At 46.8% G+C, this 18,619-nt stretch overlaps 6 protein-coding genes across 6 annotated transcripts; 3 read left to right on the top strand and 3 right to left on the bottom strand.

Annotated features, from left to right (window-relative positions):
• Window positions 1-280: 280 nt before the first annotated feature.
• Window positions 281-1,526, top strand: H6S33_012431 (uncharacterized protein; the record flags this gene model as incomplete). Its single annotated transcript, XM_044843780.1, has 4 exons — window positions 281-502; window positions 580-1,083; window positions 1,193-1,310; window positions 1,387-1,526. 4 exons carry the CDS (start codon window positions 281-283, stop codon window positions 1,524-1,526), a joined length of 984 nt encoding a protein of 327 aa, XP_044695080.1.
• Window positions 1,527-2,563: 1,037 nt separating this feature from the next.
• H6S33_012430 (uncharacterized protein) lies at window positions 2,564-4,291 on the bottom strand (the record flags this gene model as incomplete). Its single annotated transcript, XM_044843779.1, has 6 exons — window positions 2,564-2,599; window positions 2,665-2,778; window positions 2,838-3,416; window positions 3,476-3,774; window positions 3,971-4,160; window positions 4,262-4,291. 6 exons carry the CDS (start codon window positions 4,289-4,291, stop codon window positions 2,564-2,566), a joined length of 1,248 nt encoding a protein of 415 aa, XP_044695079.1.
• A 2,190-nt stretch (window positions 4,292-6,481) lies between these two features.
• On the bottom strand, window positions 6,482-8,397 carry H6S33_012429 (uncharacterized protein; the record flags this gene model as incomplete). The annotated part of the gene is made up of 10 exons (XM_044843778.1): window positions 6,482-6,598; window positions 6,651-6,758; window positions 6,814-6,834; window positions 6,921-6,963; window positions 7,498-7,639; window positions 7,807-7,869; window positions 7,966-8,015; window positions 8,094-8,197; window positions 8,297-8,310; window positions 8,385-8,397. 10 exons carry the CDS (start codon window positions 8,395-8,397, stop codon window positions 6,482-6,484), a joined length of 675 nt encoding a protein of 224 aa, XP_044695078.1.
• Window positions 8,398-10,927: 2,530 nt separating this feature from the next.
• Window positions 10,928-12,066, top strand: H6S33_012428 (uncharacterized protein; the record flags this gene model as incomplete). The annotated part of the gene is made up of 3 exons (XM_044843777.1): window positions 10,928-11,534; window positions 11,640-11,909; window positions 11,987-12,066. 3 exons carry the CDS (start codon window positions 10,928-10,930, stop codon window positions 12,064-12,066), a joined length of 957 nt encoding a protein of 318 aa, XP_044695077.1.
• Window positions 12,067-12,946: 880 nt separating this feature from the next.
• H6S33_012427 (uncharacterized protein) lies at window positions 12,947-13,919 on the bottom strand (the record flags this gene model as incomplete). Its single annotated transcript, XM_044843776.1, has 5 exons — window positions 12,947-13,072; window positions 13,268-13,490; window positions 13,588-13,661; window positions 13,744-13,796; window positions 13,868-13,919. 5 exons carry the CDS (start codon window positions 13,917-13,919, stop codon window positions 12,947-12,949), a joined length of 528 nt encoding a protein of 175 aa, XP_044695076.1.
• A 500-nt stretch (window positions 13,920-14,419) lies between these two features.
• On the top strand, window positions 14,420-16,814 carry H6S33_012426 (uncharacterized protein; the record flags this gene model as incomplete). The annotated part of the gene is made up of 6 exons (XM_044843775.1): window positions 14,420-14,578; window positions 14,839-15,342; window positions 15,396-15,692; window positions 15,753-15,962; window positions 16,017-16,390; window positions 16,451-16,814. 6 exons carry the CDS (start codon window positions 14,420-14,422, stop codon window positions 16,812-16,814), a joined length of 1,908 nt encoding a protein of 635 aa, XP_044695075.1.
• Between the last annotated feature and the right edge of the window lie 1,805 nt (window positions 16,815-18,619).

The following is an 18,619-nucleotide window of genomic DNA, read 5'->3' as shown; positions in this document are numbered from 1 at the left end:
CTCGATCTCCTCCTTATCAGAATTGCCGTGGCTGCTGCTGCTGCGGCGGCGGGAGATGTCGATTGGGCAATTTCTTCTTCCTCTCCTTCTTCAGGCAACCCAAACGAACGACGCGGCCCCGTCGTCACACACGGCCCCGCCGCCAGCTAAGGGCCAGGGTTGGCGCGGCAACTCCCGAAGTCTAAATCTTTTTTTCTCGGCCTCTCCCACTCACTGCTGCTGCGACGACACACACTCAAACTTAAAGCACAACTGCCAACCAACCAACCTGCAAAACACCATGAGTCTACGCCAAGTACGCCCGCAGATTGACGACTACAGCGACGTCGAGGACGAGGACGAGCTCATGGACGATGATGCGCCCTCTGACGAGGACAATGCAAGCGACGTGGACGACGACGACGACGACGACGACGAGAGCGCATCCGGCTCCGGCAGTGACCAAGAAGACCACGACGCTGAAGACGACGCCTCATCAGACGGGGGGGAATCAGAGCCCGAGGTACATATCTATCTATCTATCTATCTATCTATACGCTCCCCGCAAGCTCCAAGAGCTCGTTCTGATAAATACTATAGGAAACCGCCACCTCGGCCCTCTCCAAGATCTCCTTCGGCACACTCTCCAAAGCCGCCACCTCCCTGCGGCAATCCCGCCCCAAAGCCGCCGCCGCCGCCGCCGCCGCCGCCGCCAACCCCACCTCCGCGCGCGCGCTCGCCGTCAAAGCCCAACTCACCGCGCTCAAGTCTGGCGACGCACCGCCGCCCAAGGAGAAGAAAGCGCGCAAGACGCGCGAGGAGCTCAAGCGCACGTCCAAGCACGCGCCGCAGGAGGTGTCGTCGAAGCGGGCCGTGACGCGGCGGCGCGAGGTGGTAGCGCCGCTGGTGCCGGCGGGGCTGAAGCCGCGGGACCCGCGGTTCGATAGCGCTGTCGGGGGCGTGTTTGACGAGCGGGTGTTTAAGCGCAATTATGAGTTTCTGGAGGGCTATCGGGAGGAGGAGGTGCGCGTGCTGAAGAGGGAGATGGAGAGGGAGAGGGATGGGGGGAGGAGGGGGGAGATGGAGAGGGTTGTGAGGAGTATGGTATGTTTTTTGTCTTGGTTTTGGGGTTTGATTGGGGAGGTGGGGAGGTGGGGAGGTGGGGAGAAGTGGTGAGAATTGGTGATGCTGATATCTTGCTACGCAAAACCAGGAGTCCAAAAAGCAACAACAGGCGCAAAAAACACGTAGCGAAGAGCTGATGCGCGAGCACAAGAAGAAGGAGCGCGAGATGATCAAGCAAGGCAAAAAGCCCTTCTACCTCAAGAAAAGTAATTCCCCCTCCCCACGCATCCCCCCCCCCCCCCCAACCATCACCATCTACTAACAAACCGCCAAAAAAAACAGCCGAGCAGAAGAAGATGCTCCTCCTGGACAAGTACAGCAAGCTCAACCCCAAGCAGCTCGACAAGGTCGTCGAGAAGAAGCGCAAGCGCAAGGCGCAGAAGGAGCACAAGAACATTCCGTATGCGCGGCGGGAGGCGTAGGCTAATGGTTATGGTTATGGTAATGGGTCGTTATGTTGTTGTTTTTTTTTTTTTTCTCTTTCTTTTTTACTTTTTTTTTTTTTTTTTTTTTTTTTTTTTCTTTTCGCCGGGTTTGTGTTGTTGTTGTTGTTGTTGTGGCCGGTCTGTACATACTTGTGGTTGCGCTGAAAAAAAAAAGTTATGTCCATGCTTATCTATCGTTTCCGGCGGAATTGGCTATATACATGTAGTGCTGAAATGGCCGCGGAAGAGGGGGGGGGGAAAGGTGCAGTTGTAGAAATCGCTGTTAGCAAACTATTAGCAAGGAGAGATCAAGTGCAGTTTTTATCATGCTTGTAGTCTATATATATTCACTAAATACTTTACAATGGATATATACCATTCCCAGTGCACGACGAGCCTATTATCAATTATTACATGTGTGGTGATACCTAGTCTCGTACCCATCCCCTTACTTAGCAGCAAGCTGCTCCGCTGGAAGGATGGAAGCCCCCCCGGGGGGGGGGGGGGGGGGGGGGGTTGGGGACGAGCCTAGGTGATACCTCTATAGCTAGTAAAATTTATATGTTGGAGTAAAAAAGAAAAAGTATATTTTGGCAGAACGAGACAACATGTAATATGACTGTGTTCGTTAATATTTTTTGTGTTACAGGACGTCAAGGCCTCGAGTGAGTGGCCATGAGCCAAGCCAGGTTACCTCAGACCCGGATTTGGATGATCAGCCCTGTCTGCGGCTATTATGGTTGACCAGACTAGATGTAGTCTTCAAGGCTAAATCTAGTCCACGAAACATGTCATTTCATGGAATACACCAAAGAAAACAAGACCAAACCGGCCGAGTGAGAAACAATGACGGACGTATCAGAGGCTACAACAAAAAAATGGTGACGTGATTGCTTCATTAGGTATCACTCGACAGAACAACAGCTAAAAAACTTTCTTGCTGCATCGACATGGATTCATCTAGCTAATAAAAAAAAATGACTTTTTTTCCCTTTTTTTTTTTTTTTACCCATTTATTACTCCCTTGAAAGCGTCTATTTGAAGACCTTTCCATCGGCGTGGTCGTAGGTCTATTTCAAAAAGAGTTAGTTTTAGTCCGATTAGAAAAACGATCAAGTAGCTTTCTTATACATACCTTTCCGCCAACGGTGACAGGCTTGTCCCAGGCCCAGGCGTCGTTGACAAATTCCTTGTCCTCAGCCTTGGTGGGGTCGAGCTTGGTGAACTCGTATGACTCGAAGTCAGGGGCCTATTTGAAATCAGTATCTTGATGCACGGCAGAATGCAACGGCCTCACAGAGCACTTACAACATCGAAAGCAGGGAGGTGCTCCTGGCCACGGACCAAGAAGGCACCAGTGATGACGGAGTCGTTGTTGGCACCATACACGGAGGCGGAACCGAAGAGGTACTTGCGGGAAGCCTCAAGACGGTTGAAGAAGCCTCCAATCAAGTTACAGGACATGAAGACCTGGGTCAACTCATCGTTGTACTTGTAGTCAACCTTGTAGAGGGAGTACTCCTCAAAGTTGACAGTCTCCCAAAACCAAGGAAGGGCAGCTGAGCGGGTGTCTTCGTTAGAGTACTTCTTCTTCCAGTCATCAAGGGCCAAAGTGGGCTTTCCAAGGGCCTCAAGGGGGTGCTTGGGCTTAGGAGCTGGCTTGTCCTCCTCCTCCTCCTCTTCCTCGGGAGCAGGCTTCTCAGCCTTGGGGGCAGCCTCCTTCTTTGGCTGCTCCTTCTTGGGCTCCTTCTTGGGAGGGGTGTACTGAACGGCCTCGTCAATGAATGAGAGCTCGCCAGCGGCCTCGGTGTAGATAGACTGGCTGTGGATCAAAGTGTACCAACGGGTAAGGTTGGGGTGCTCAGCGCGGAACTCCTTGTCAAAGACCTATTTTTACACGTCAGGGAGCTGAAACGTTTCATAATCCACTAGGTTCTTAGACTTACGTATTGGAATCCGCGGGCAAGGCAGGAGGTGGCGAACAAATCAGCAAGAGTAAGTCTCTCGCCGACAAGGAAGGTCTGGTTAAGGAGGTGCTGTTCCAAAACACCGATAACCTTAAGGGTCGCAGCCTTGGCGGTATCAACGGACTTCTTGTTGTATGGAGCAGTACCGACCAAAGGACGGAACCAGCCACCGAGGTTGGAGAGGACCTCACTGTTGGAGAAAGACATCCACTTCAGGATCTGAGCATAATCCTGCTTGGTCTTTCCGAGAAGAGTAGTCTTCTCGTTTTGGGCGGCAACTATGGGTGTCTATGAGCAAGTGCGAACACAGAAATCTCATGATCTCAAGAAAAGAAAAAAAAAATAGGTACATGATAGCTCAGGCACAAGATTGCAATACGAAAATTCAGAGGCGAATATTTCACGCGGCGAGGGATTTGCTGTAGCACCCAGGCAAACCAAGCTGGAGAGATATATCAAGTTTGGGAAACTCACAGTAGATAGCGATAGCGATGCACTCAGAGAGGACAAATCCATCTTCGCCCTGGAAGGTGGGGACTTTTCCGAGGGGGTTGATCTTGAGGTACTCAGCGCTCACACCCTTGGAAGGCTCCTCAACGACAAGCTCGACATCAAGACCGTTTGCCTTAGCAACAGCTAAGAGAACAGTTGTGCGAGGGTTTTGCTAGAAAAGCCAAAATATGTCAATATAACTGTGACTCAATTTGAAGGAAATCAACTGGATGAAAAGCGAGGCAGAAAGCAAGGCTCAACAGGGACACGTACGGGGTAACTGTAGATCTTTCCGAACGCCATTGCAGGATATGTAGGAGAATAAAGGGAGAAATGTAGGGGATTGGAGAGATGTTTGATGCGAGAGAGAGGGAAAAAAAACCATGAGAAAGTTGGAAGAGGGGTAACGAAATTTGTGTGCCCCGCTCTGACTAAGCGCCATTGCACCCCACCTCAAATTTTGAGTTGACTTTGCCCATCACATAGGGCATTGGGCATTGCATATGCACCTCCAACATCCTTTTGACTTTTCGCCATCGCACACCCGCATTTTACACAATTGACAAGCCCGTTTGAGAGGAGCCACTTCACACATTTCAAAAGTGGCTGTGACTCCCAGCAGCTCTGGCCTGGATATCTTGGTTGATCTCCTTGACAACAAATAATTCCAAGTCTAAGACCATCAAAACACCATGGGCATCGTGGTCATCGCTTCGCCAGCTGACAACCTCAGCCCCGAAATTTTGCCACTGTTCAGAGTTCCTGTTTTCGGACTCTCCATCATGAAACGGACCGCATGGGAGATGTCCAGCGAACTTGGAAAAGATTTTGGAAACAGGATTAGCACGTGACAGCAACAATAATATATTATTTTCCTAGAGAATCTTCCAAGGAACGGAAGTTGGACGTCACATGCACCTACATATGCAAGGGTTAGGGTTTAATCATGGCACATCAATCGGCGGCAGAACATCATCTAATCAATAAGCGCACGCACGACCGACTGCAACATGGGTTTCCTGGCCTGTCCTGGATACTAATGTATGCACCCAACCAACCAACACAGATCGGAAGAAGCTTCTCTATCTACTCTTTTACTCTTTCTATGTACAGATTGGTTCGCGAATTTTTTCTTCTGAATGATAGCGTGCCTGACCATGCGCCTATAAACACCTATAACTCCATTCTAGAATATTACCCACGTCATGTGGGGACCGTGCTTGCTTGTACCCCTCCCCCAGAGGCCTGGTATTTTTCCCTTCATCCCCCCCCCCCCCCCCTTCTCATTTTGTCGTTATTTATTTGGATAAACCTTGAAGAATGTAAGGCTTACAGGTTAAGGATGTAGGATGCGTTGTTCGACTAATTCATTGAGATGGAAAAATCTAGAGTAGAAGCTTGTCGGGTTTATACGGTCTTTTCTCCGTGCACAATTCATATGGTAAAGGATTTGATAGTACTGTTACTTTAAAATACTGGGGTAAAACGGATTTCCTCTCGAGATTGTGGGTACTATTGCATGCAGTGCTACCGTCCTGTGAATTTCTTCTCTGTCAGCAATATCGGGATAAGCTCGGTACTACATGCCAATTTACTCTACAACGGTCAGGGTTATGTTTGTAGTTAGAAAGTACCTGGGGTCGATCAAGGTACCATCGTGCGACTTCTCAACATGCTTGAACCCACAATAGTTCTAGTAGTTAATTAACCTCCTTCGAATAAATTGAGTAGGAGAAAAATCTCCCCTGCAATTGGTGGGCGCTCGACACAAGAAATTAGAATAAGGGCGTAGAGGCACATTTTAACACGCCGAGGAAACTGCAGTCCATCACAGGCAGCTCTAATCTTGTATCCTTCATGCAAATCTTTTTTATTCTTCTCTCCCTTTCTTTCAATTCTACGCGCCTTGTAATGCTATATTACATGAATTTCATTTGAAGATTTATTGATAAGGCAATATACTTGACTGAGTAAACCTATGATTCTGATTTGTTGAGGGCAACTCCATAGATCTATCAACAGATCCTAGGTCTCAATCTATGTCTCTCCTGGTCGTCGGTGTTATTACTAGTACCCAGTTAATGCGCAATCGCTACAACTAAAATCCCATCACACGTGGTGATCGTTCCACCCCGTTCGTCAGTTTTGCCAGGGAAAGCCCAGAGTACAATTTTAGGGCTCACGGATGCCGTCCCCAGAAATGAGTGAAACTGTCTGCTCGCGTCGATCCGGAATCGACCTAAACCTAAGCCTTACAGCAAGTTGCCCTTCGCTCAGACTGGCAGATAGGGCGGGATCCATCGATCCCTCCCGGCCCACTATTCAGATAAACATATCATCACCGAGGGTAATTTTCGCCCAGTCCTCCTTATTGGTGCTTACGCATGGTCATGGCACACGCAATAAGGGAACGAAAAAAATACATGTATCTAAACATGCAAGGAATTCGGAACGGATATAAACGGAATTGAATTGAACGAATAACGTATAACTTTACCCCCATCTCACGATCGGAAACATGATGCGCGGTTTTGCTTGCCTCGGATACAAATGGGGTTTCGTAACCTTGGATGGTATGATAGATGAGGCAGCAAATAAGGCTTTCGACGACTAAAATAAATTTATTATTATTACAGTACTTTTTGCGGAGTCGAGGTCGTACGAATTGCAATGTACCAATGTTAAAAGGCCGTTCGTGGAAGAACCTATGTTCCATGTCGGGATGCCATACCATATCCTGCTTGCTTGCCGAATTCCACGGTTCCACGATCTTTTCTTTGTTTCAGCCAGACCGGATGTGTTCTTTAGGATTCATGTCTACTGACTAGTGTGACGGGGACTCGCGACTCGCGACAACCGTTGCAATGCACACACCGGAATGCTCAGGCTAAGCGCATCATCACTTGGACAGGGTTTTGGGGTAAATAATTACCGGTTGGTGACCATCACTACGGACGAACTGTATCATTCTAAGACTGAAGTAGATTAGCAATTGCCCTGGTATCTACAATACCACTCAACTAGAATTGGGGAATATAGAAAAAGAAAATAAAAAACAGACGTAAGGAAGTTGGAACAAAAGGAGGAGAAGATTAAGAAAAAGGAAAGAAAAAAAGCTCAACGGCCGAATGTCAGCTTTATGCCATATGCCCGCCATCTAGCAACTACGGCAATCCCATCGCGCTTGTAAGGATGATTGAGGCGGGAGAAGCGGTTCTCTCGGACCATTGCCGAATGACAACCGGCATCTTCCATGCCCAACTTATTTTTGACAACGCGCTGGCATTAAAATTGTTCTCTTGAGGCTTCCATGATATTTCCCTAAGTGTATAGCAATATCTATGATATCAATCAATTGATGATATCATTTTCGGACTCTCCCGGCCGTTCACGAAAGTTATTGATTGCCCAAGATGTGGAAATTAATAGTGTTGGTCTTGATCGGTGGTTCAATATGTTTCTCCCTTTCTCCAGACTCCACCATTCCCTATCCGCTCATGCAGACATACCAATGGGGTGTTGGTGACCCGCGAGCTCGGAAATTAAAGAAGCCTAGGTGTTTCCAGAAAACATCCCTTTTTTGGTCGGATGTCATTGCGACCGACTGGCTAACACTCAAAGTCCCGACCTCAGGTGGTACAGAGATAAAGACTGTTCTCAAGTAGTAAGTATATGTTTCGGAGCAAATTTGGTTAGACCACTATCTACGAGATGCAAAGTTCATGCGTGGACCACGATCATTTCATCATCCTTGGGGGTATTTGCGACATTTTTTCAAGTATCTTTAAGGCTTTCCTGCACGCAAGACTCAAACCAACGGTTGTACGGGGTATGGAAGCGAAAAATAGGCTTAGGCTTAGATCGTGGAGAAGAAGGTGCGCCTGTTATGTAAGTCTAATCAGTGTCTAAAGTTGGGTTCGGTAGTCATAGGCAGGATTTGTGTTGCGATGCGATGGGGGTTTGTTATTGGAACTCACTTCTGCTGCAGGTGCGGACCGGCTGTTTCTGGTCTCTTTCCTTTTCCTGGCTTTCACTTTAGTACTGGGTCCGTCTCGGCACCATGGGCCCAATGACTGCATCTGATCATGATTCAGGATCATCAGACGACGGCGCAACCCCATCCCTAGGCCTCTGGCAAGTTGACCTCTCTATTATTACGACCAGCCTCCTGGGGAAAAGCGCCACACGTTTCAAGAAGACTGTCGCAATCTGGTTAAAATGTACAGGGAGCCATCATTTGCTTTTCATTAGCAGGAACAAATACGTCAGGGAAACGTGGTACTGTCAGTCGACGGAAGAGATCCATACGGCGGCCATTTCATCTGAGCGCAGAAACAAAATATCAGTCAAGCAATTAGTTGTGGATGACCATGCCAGGTTATTATGTAGGTATTACATGTATCTACCATCTACCGTGGGTGCTTAAGCCCAACTTCGGAACTCGGGTTCAGATTATAGAGATGGAAGATTTACATCTGCAGTGATGAACGACGGGAACCGACATGAATGATACCCTCTAACGTAGCTCCAGCAGGGTACTTTGTAAGATGGGACGAGAACCCTGCATTGGGTGCCACGTTGTCGTGTGAGAGGAACTGGAGGGAGAGCAAGAGGGAGAGAGTTTCCTTTACAAAGCAACTCAACTCAACGACGGTGAGTGGTACGCACGCCCAGCTGCTGAAAGGAATGAAAGAAGAAAAAAGAAAAAGAAAAGAAAACAAGGGGGGGGGCAAAAAGATTATTAGGCGGACGGGCAATATCTTTTGCTTGCGTCATATTTTGATCCATTCAGAGGAAGCTTTATTAATTTCTGGCAATAGCAGAGGATGATGCGGAGACTCACTCACACATGATGCCCTGCTCAATATTCCCCGTCTTTGCAATGTCTCGCCTTGCCTGAACCTCACTGTCGGGTGCAGGATGTGAGACGAGGGCGGGCTCGAGAGCGGGAAGACAGAAGCAGAACCACGCGCGAAGAGAGATACGGGATCGTTCGGAGAAAGAGTGTGAGGTCAAAGAGAGCATGAGAGATCTCTCGAGAGAGGGTATGAGATAGAGCGAGAGGTAAACTGAGACTAAGAACGAACGACAGTCGGCGATTGACAAACCGATTCGTTAACCCGAATCGGTATCTTGCTTAGAGAAACAGTTACCACTTCCAGGGAACGAAAGGTACCAAAGTCCAAAAATGGAAAAAGATTTGCAAATGATACTCAGGGTCTCGAACCTCCCGCCCACGATGCCAATGGTGTCGGTCGACGGTGGGGTCCTGGATGAATAGAAGCCGTCGATCTATACCTCCGCAAATTAACTGGGAATGTTCCACTGTGAACATCGTGACAGCTTCGCTGGCAGCGATCATCCCACATGTTGTGGGATGTACGAGAGCTTCGTGATGCTGCTATCGTGCTTTGCTTTTTGAATATTCCCGATTTTACTGGCTACTATTGTTTGTTGCTACTACTCCTCGGGATCAACATCCATCTCATAATCAAGTCATCGTCATCTCATCTGATGAGGCGGGCGCCCTTGCAGCTTTAGTTTTTTTTTTTCTAGAACTGTTCGTCCGAGATGTTTCTCCCTTCACAACCACCACACATCTGTCCACTCTTCTACTCTTGACTTCTTCTCCACACAAGCCCACCGCCGCCGCTCTTGTCCCCTTTCAATCACCTCCACACCCCACCCCCGCCGCTCAGCTACTCTGCCACCCTCCACAATAGCCCCTCCGATCTCTGGAAATGCTTGTCGATTGTTCCACCCATAGCTCGGCTACTGGAAGCCTCATTTCCTCTCATCGTCCTTATTTTCTGCCTGCCATGATGTTGTACCCTAGCCCTTACAGAGTTCTGACTGGAGCCCCATAACAATAACAATTCCCCGGACAAGCCTCCTGCAGGAAATCTACTACTCTCCGAACTTAAACCCGTACTTAGATAGGATAGCTTTTCTCCCACTAGCTATATACATATCAACTCCTACATACCTAGCTCCAGATCTGGAAATCGTGTATGAGGCTATTTCCTCTTCCTCTCAACGTCCGCAGCCTCATTCTCACTCTCATCTCCAGATTCCAAAGTAGGGCAGGTCCCACACCGTATTTCCTTTTCACTCTTGAGGACTTGACTCTTTTGCTGCTAAAACCCCCTTTTGCTTTTTATTTATTTCTGGGGGCCGGTTTTCATACGTCCTACAAGACTCGCTCCACTATCCAATCGGCCCGTGAGGGTCCCTGAGCTAAAAAAAAAAAACAACTGATCGAGAAGAAATACTCACTAAGTCTAACGGAGACTACTTCGGACATCCTTCCTCATCTCTTCACAAGCATCAACCCACCTGCTCTGACGTTCCAGAACATCTGCGGCAATCCCCCAGAGATTTTGGAAGGAAGTAGCCAGGGCAGATCCATCGATCCAAGGTCCTAAGGTCAGCGAGGACAACACACACACACACACACACCTACCTGGTACTGTCCATATTGCCAACCAGCTGTGCCCCTCTACAGTCTAGCCTCTCCCTGGATTTCGCTACTCGTTAAGCAGTCAGCACGGGATTCGTCATTAGTACAAGGTCACTCCCATCTGCACACACATATAAGCTCTCCGGCACAGCAAGCGATCTGATTTTAATGATCCACCATCTACTGCAACTCACTCCATTCAATAAGAACCACTGCTTCACCTCCGTCTCGATCTCACTTGCCAGTTCCACTCAATAAAGCCCCCATTTCCTGCCTCCTGCCACGAACTCGACGAGAATATATCACTACCACCTACTACTCAATACGTGCAGATATCTGCATGCAACAGCCTCGACACAATATCTCTCAATACCAGCAAACTGACGTCAACAACTTCTCTCGTTCTGCCTGCCGCCAGCGGGGCAACGACTTATCATAACCAATTTGTCGCAGACAGCGGATTCTTTACACTGAGGGGCATGGAAGGAAGTGATAGGGATAGACCATCAGCGCGTCATGGGGACGATTCACAACCGTCATATGGACAACCTTTGCTCAATCCCATAAGCTACCAGAACGAATATTCTCAGGAAGCTCAGTACAGACAGCAACACCCATCTTACGCCTCGAACCATATTGTATACAACATCCCTCAACCGTCACAGGGTTCTAACTATGCGCCGGGTTACCCACCACGACAGAATGCTGCGATAGAAGTACTATCGAGTCAATTTTCTGGTGCTTCTCAATACTACGGAGACTCACCAACCTCTGCTCCACATCACCAATCGTCCTCACAGTTTTCAAGTCCTTCGTACGCTCAGTACAGTCCCACTCCAGGTCGGCTTCCACATACGTACACTTCCAACCTTCCAGAATTGAACCAGCCGACTGCGCCGGAACCAGTTCAGAATGATAATGAATTTGCGCAACAACATCACGCCGCGGCCCTGGATGATGCTTACAATCAGTATCAAGGCGCCTTGAAACGCACGTTTCAAAACATGCAAGATGGTCGATTGGGCGAGGCAGGGACATCGCTCCTCACGATTTCCGACTGGTTATTAACAAATGCTGTTGAGTTGGGTATGCACAAAATTTCATTTAATTTATTTCCAGGATACTCTATCTTATTGCTAGTATGCGCAAGGAAAAGAGTTGTTTAGTAATTTGGGCTGAGAACAGTGACAGGATTAGTTCGCGACGAGCAAGAATTGTACGGAGACCGGACAAGGTTGTGGAACGAATTCAACACTTGCTGGTTGGTAGTACTACAAAAGGAGAAGGAGATGATTACCGAGTTCAACGCTACGGGCCAGGCGCCTCTGCCCCCACGAGAAATCATTCGGGAGGATATGCTGGAGAGGATGGGACGGGAGTTGATCGCACTATGCGATTCCATGGAAAGGCATGGCCTGGTAGACTACCAGATGGGGGTATGGGAAGAAGAGATACTAGGAGGTATGGTTACCCATGAATAATTGCTTTTACCTATTTAGGCACGATTATTGTTGACTCACGGACCATGTATTGTATAGCGATCCAAGAATGCCTGGATCTGTTGGAGGGCTCTGGTGCGCCACCAGAAAGATCTGCTTCAGCTTCAGCCGCGCCTTAGACACCCCCGACCGTATAACTGGAAACATGCCGTCTCGTTGAACACGACTCGCGCCTCTTCGGGACCCCCGACCTGGGACAACAATTAAATTAGCCACTCCATAGATCAATTACCATGAAGCGGCGATATAACAAGCAGCCTTTTTTTAACAATTTTCTTTTGTAATCTCATTGTCGCTCATTTCTTCTTTTTTGCCTTCTTCTCCTTTGTACAAGCATGATAGATGTTTCGGATTTCGGGGTCTAAATCGGTGTTGGGGTTGGTACCTGTCGTGGAGTTACTGGGGTTATAGATTATCGCGCATGTATTTGTATGTATTATCAAGAGACGGACTCATATGGGGTATATCATTTGATTTGGTTTTTGTTTATTTAGTATACAAATTATACTCTAAAGATTGATGTCAACAAGCGGTTTTCGCTAAAAAAAAATTGATATAAAAACAAACGCCGGGAGTGCAAAAAATGATGAGCGATGGGCGCAGGGAACTCCCGTATCACCATAAGGAGTAGATGGTAGTACGAGCTCCTACTAAATTTGAGGCGAATGCACGAGGGGGGGAGAATATTCCGCATGTAACATCCTGGTCTTGCCGCCTCGTCACGGCGATCTGTACTTGGTGGCTTAGTTTGCCTTGAAGAAGCGTAAACAACTGGAATAGCAATGGGTATCATACGGGATAGATAACCTTGGTCCCGGAAAACCACCATAGGGAAAAAAAAGTGCAGTAAAAAAAAAAGTAAAAAAAGAGCTTCTCTACCGATTGATTCATAGTTCACGGGGACAATATCAAAAAAAAAAAAAAAAAAAACCAGAAAATCAAGAACCAATACTCTTCTACGATCATTACGCAAGCAGTTTTAATGGGACCGACATTTGCCTAAAATTGGTCCAAGGTCATCATGCTCATGGACACATCAGTGTTCTCCACCATCTTGCAAAATTCCTCAAAGCTGATCTTCCCATCCAAGTCTTCGTCGGCCTCCATCATCGTTTTGTCCACGATCTGGAAATAGAAGTTGTGAGACATACATTAGTCAAAAGCCTTATTTTGATATCTCATTTCATGTGCACGTGCGCGCGTGTTTATTATTGTGTGTGGGGGCGAATTAAAGGGTGTTGGGCAATGGAATTTGGAATTTTGGGGCTTGGGACAGATGCAGGGGCTAAATCTAAGAAAAATTGGGGAGTCGGAACGTACCTGCTGTAATTGCTGATCTTTCAAGTTGCTGCCAACCATCATCTTAAGGACGATGAATAGCTCACCATTTGAGATATAGCCATCCCGATCGATGTCGTAGACCTTGAAGGCGAACCGAAGCTTCTCCTCCTTATTCCCCTTACTAGAGAAGGCGCTCAGCCCGGAAACGAACTCCTGGAAGTCGACATCTCCGCCACCATCCTCATCAAAGATGGCAATCATCCTGTTGGGATTTATAAGCCGTGTGTTCGAAACTCCACTTCCTTTTTTTTTTCTTTTTATTCGTTTGTAGAAATGAAAAAATAAGGGCGGTGACTTACCTAGTAGCAAGTGGGTTCGAAGAAACTTGAGGAAGACTCAAAAACTCCTCACGTTCGATGGTTCCAGAGTTGTCCTGCATGATAACGACCCCGCAGTGAGACCTTGATCCCTTTCTCCAAGAACGAAAAAACTGCCGGAAAACATTAGGAACACACCTTGTCCAGCTTCATAAACCTCTTTCGTAGTCGATCTACCTCATCGCGGTCGACTGTGTAACACGTTCAGTACCCAGGAACCGCGAATATAGCTTATCGAGAGCGGGGGTGGGGATAGGCAAACAATTTGATCCAGACACAATGCTATCCATAATTTGGGAAGAGTTTTGACCCATAGCTGCTGCACGAACTGAATTGACACTGAAACGGTGGTGATATATCGGCTGTCGACAAAGTGGGAGTATCTGTTGCAGGCTGTTGCTGTTGCAGCTGTTGCGGTAGACGTGATGGATGATAGGGAGAAGCTGTATCAGCAGTCCCTTGCTCCTTACGGCACAGTAGATTTGGGAATTGTGCTGCCAGGGGTAGCGAATATCTGGGAACGTAGCTACCAAGCCTTTCAACACGGTCATACCGCATCTTTCCCCTTAGAGACTAGCGCCATAGTACGTCCACAACAACACATGCAATACAGCCAAACAAGGCTCTGCTTAGTGGCATAGACCGACCTCAACACCACAGGAGATAGGGGTCGCGACGATTCTTTCAGCCCTTGCGACCGCTCAATACCATCAGTTTTCATCACTTCCCTCGCGTGTCCATCAAACTCGGAGCTTCGCTCTTTCACCTGAATCTAATATCGTCAAGACGATTTTTTCGCGTCTGAGTCGCCACCATGACTCGGTCGGGTGCAGGGAATCGCTTTAGACAGCGAAAACTGTCAACGAAGCAGTCCCTGGCCGTCCTACGAGAGAATCAAATCGACTCTGTAGACGACGATGCGCAAAGAAATATTCCACCGATAGAGACGGGCGTTGAGCGTCAAGAAGAAATCGTGCGTTGTCCTCTTCTCCTCTCAGGTGCTATTTTTGGAACACCACCCGATAGTTTCCTTCCAGAACAAGAAGTTTTTGATATGCAACACCATCACAACAATCACCATTTGTTTGGTGTATGAGAATGACTGGATGTCTTTTGTTTTTGTTTCAAATTAATTATATGTACTTTTTTATCGCATCTGTTCATTTTAATAATTTTTTTGTTACATTTTTGTATTCTCAACACGCATAGCTAATGCCGTTTCCCGATGCGTAGGAGCACCATCTTCAAGCTGCTATATCAGCCTCACAAGCCGCCGTTGTTGGCGCGAAAGTTACACAAATCTTTATTCCAACCCCCAACACTGCTGAAATCGAAGCTCGGCACTATGAATCGCTCTATCCACGGCGGTTTGACCGACCGGCGAGCTACATTCGGTTTTCCTCCACAGTTGAGGACTGTAGTGGTGTCGCATACTGTGTATCAACTGAAGATGAAAAATACCTTGAGAAACTAAATGCAATAACTAAACGTCCTAATGGGGCCCAATGCAAGGTCAATGATTTTGAACTCATTATGGACCATTTTGAGAAAACTGCTTTGCAAAGGCAGCCATATTTATCGATGGATGTCTCAACTATTATTTCATATGAAGAAATAGAGACTACCTTTGATGGTATTATTAGTGATAAGTTAAGGATATTTGCAAAGCACATATATCAGCATTGGAAAGACACAAAGGTTGCCCGAGAAGGGCGTGCTATCATTCCCGTACTGAAGGTATGTTGTCGCACCTCTTTTAATAAAATTCTTGTTGCTAAGGTCGTATCTAGTTTGAGCAAGGAAATGAAAAGGATGACGGCGACCCATACGTTTGTTTTAGACGACGTGAAGTTCGACAGGTCCGAAAGACCCGAAGAACGGATGCTCAAAGCACCGATAAGGTTAAGAAACTTCGGCAAGAACTTGATACTGCACGGAATCTTGTCAAAGATGTCTTGCAGCGTGAGACTATGCGTAAGACTGGCTTCGCATACGAAGCTTCGATATTTGAGCACCGGCGTACGTTAATTGCAACAAAACGAAAACTGGGTATCAGAGGGGACGACGAAGATCTTATACCTGCAAAGGTATGAACCCCCCCCATTACTTAAACCCATTTATAATATCATGTGCTTATTGCTCACCAGCCATCATCTACACAGCCGAAGAAACCACGACCAGTCGATTCAACATCCAGCACCCGGATACCTGGGCGCCAGGATGGGAAGCCGCCTGAGGCAGATCTCCGGCAGCTATCAAATTTCAAGCTCGATAAGGAGAAGCAAAGAGCAGAACGTCACCTCGAATTGAAGAACTCGAGGACTGTTCCTAAATATAACATTATTGACTTGACTTCGGTTTGTTCTCTGAAGAACCATTCATCCAAATCTATATTCTGACTCTCCTTTTAGGATGTACTTTTTGAGAACGAAACCCCCAAATTAACAGGACCCAATGCTGCGTTTTGTGCAGTACAAACATATTTCCTCCCAAGCCCTCCAGCATCAGCTGACTCTATGGATTCTTCTCCGGAGTCAAGCCCGAGCCATCAACAAGCTCAGAGGCACATCTCAGTTATACAAGCCTCTCCTAAAAAGGCGCCTATGAGAAATCTTCCTACCTTCCGTCGAAGAGTGGGGCGTGGCGGACGCGTTCGGATTGATAGAAGGTTACCAGCATTTGAGCCACTCCCTGATGTGGAAGAAATTGTTTGGGATCGTATGAAGTACGATCGAGAAGAAGATTGCTATCCCCAAGTGTATGATGTGGACATTAACAACGACACGTAAGTTGAATCTCTATCATTGAGCGTTTGCTTCACGTTGATGCTTACTTCCTATCACAGTAACATACAATTTCGAGCGCGAATGCTCTCGCCGCCACCCGAAACTCAATCATATCACCCACATCATCGTAGATCAATTATGGGATCCTCCGCAATGCCCCAAGGAAATCAAGGCCTGACCATCAATACACAGCAAGCGCAAATGATGAATGTCCATCCAGGCATGTCGAGCGCCCAGCTGCTACAACAACAGTCGCCATACCAGCAATCCCCACAGCATGCACAACATCGTATTCCCAATGGCCAGCAATACCCAATGATGACGACCCAACATGCCCATCCAGCACCTCAGGCCATGATGGTAAACGGTCACGGCTCGCCCGGGCTCCCTCCCAATACCAATAGCAATCAAGTTCGGCGCTAAGGGGAGCAATGAATCTCATTCTCAAACTTACTACACTTTAATCCTCATCTTCGATTAAATTTCGACTTTTCCTTCAGGTATATAATTTTGCACCTTTACAGATCGGTCTTTGGATCTATGTTTTTAGTCATTCTATAGTCTTCTCCCTACTCATTCCCCCGCTCTTATTTTTTTGCCTTCTGGGGAGTTCAGAGGACGTCGGGACACGATTTGAATCGAATAGAGATATTCGTTCAAAGTTCACCCTTTTTTCTTCTTTTTTTTTTCATTTCTTTCATTTTCTTTTGTTTTTCATGATTGTCGGTAAAGAATGGAACATCCACGGCGCGCGCGGCTCTTTTTTTCCTCTCTTTTTTCGTTTTTGTCCTTTTTGTCATGTACGAGTACTGGGTCCCTTTTCATCATCTTTCCTTTATTTCCCCTTCACAACAGTGAAGGTTTGATGTAAACTACTAGGCCGGTTTGTTGGTGTGGTTACCTGCATTTCTTTTTGACTCTCTTTTTATTTGGGGGAGACTGTTGGACTGGTCTGTGCAGACATGTAGACTGTGGACTCCTTCAAAATTACAAACTTGAGGATGAAGCAGAGGGATCATATTTTCTCAAGAAGTGCAAACATTTCTCCTCCGGCACTCCAGTAGTTGGATAGACGTATCATGTGGTTGAACGTGTGGGAAATTCCAAGTCCAACCCCATCTAGTCAGATCAGATGATCTATCTTGACCCAAAGTTCCAGTTCGCACTTGTGAAAGTTCATAAATGTGAAACATCTAAAAACCTACTGATAGCAGCATTAGAAATGGACACATGACTTTCTCTAGCTCTTACACCCCGTGTCCAGACTTTTAACTTCTCTTACGGGCTTATTAACTTTGCACTGGAAACACTCGCTATGTTTCTCAGGTGAATGATATCTAGAGATGTTGTACCCATTTCCTCGATATGGTCCCATCGAATCATAAAAGCGCCACATAACTATAAAACCACCATGACTTACCCCATTTTTAAGAGACCTCGAGTCATAATCGGCGGGCATCTCTTAGAGCTCCTCTAAGGAGACATGTTTTATCAAGTTTTATTTTTGGATTAGTAGTAACATTTGTGCTCAGATTGTGCTACTAATACAAGATGGCTATCGCTACTACACATGGGAAAGCCCCAAGAAACAAGAAATTATTAGACATGCCTATCGGTATCAGTAAGTAGTAAGCGAGCACTAGGCTGAGAAAGCCCTTCAATGTCAATGGTTTCCACCGTCTGGAGATGTTTCACCCAGTGTGCAAAATCCGAGCTACTCCCAAAGTGGCAGTATTACGTATATGGAAAAAAGGATGAACAAACTTTTTTTATTGGAGACGTGCGGTTTCAGGTATATGTCTTTTTTGATATAGGGCTGGGTCATCCCCCCACCAAACATAAAATCTGAAAAGAAAAAAAAAAATCTAAATTCACAGGACGCTCGTTCACACATGTTGCGTATCAAGCATACGTATACACGTAGAACGAACCCCCCAGTGAGTGAACGGACTATATTGACCTCTTCAGGCCGATGATAATGCTCCCCGTATACGTATACGCACCTTAGTAGCTATGACAAATTATGACTGAATATCTATCGTGAGTGAAAACCCTATTTGCCCAAGAAAGTCATCTCCTTATCACACTGCTGTCGTGGTTGGTGGTATTCTTCCGCAGTGCCACGCTACTAAACAATAACCATTCTGAAAACCTTGGCACACCCTAGCCTTTGAGGCCACTGCTAGTAGTAGTAAATCTTTCAGTAACCTGTTTCAAGGGGGGCTCCG

This window comes from Morchella sextelata (genome assembly GCF_020137385.1).
Source record: "Morchella sextelata strain SCLS chromosome Unknown scls_8, whole genome shotgun sequence".
Classification (NCBI taxonomy): domain Eukaryota; kingdom Fungi; phylum Ascomycota; class Pezizomycetes; order Pezizales; family Morchellaceae; genus Morchella; species Morchella sextelata.
Note: the sequence above shows the minus strand (reverse complement) of the source record. Positions and strands in the feature narration are given on the sequence as shown.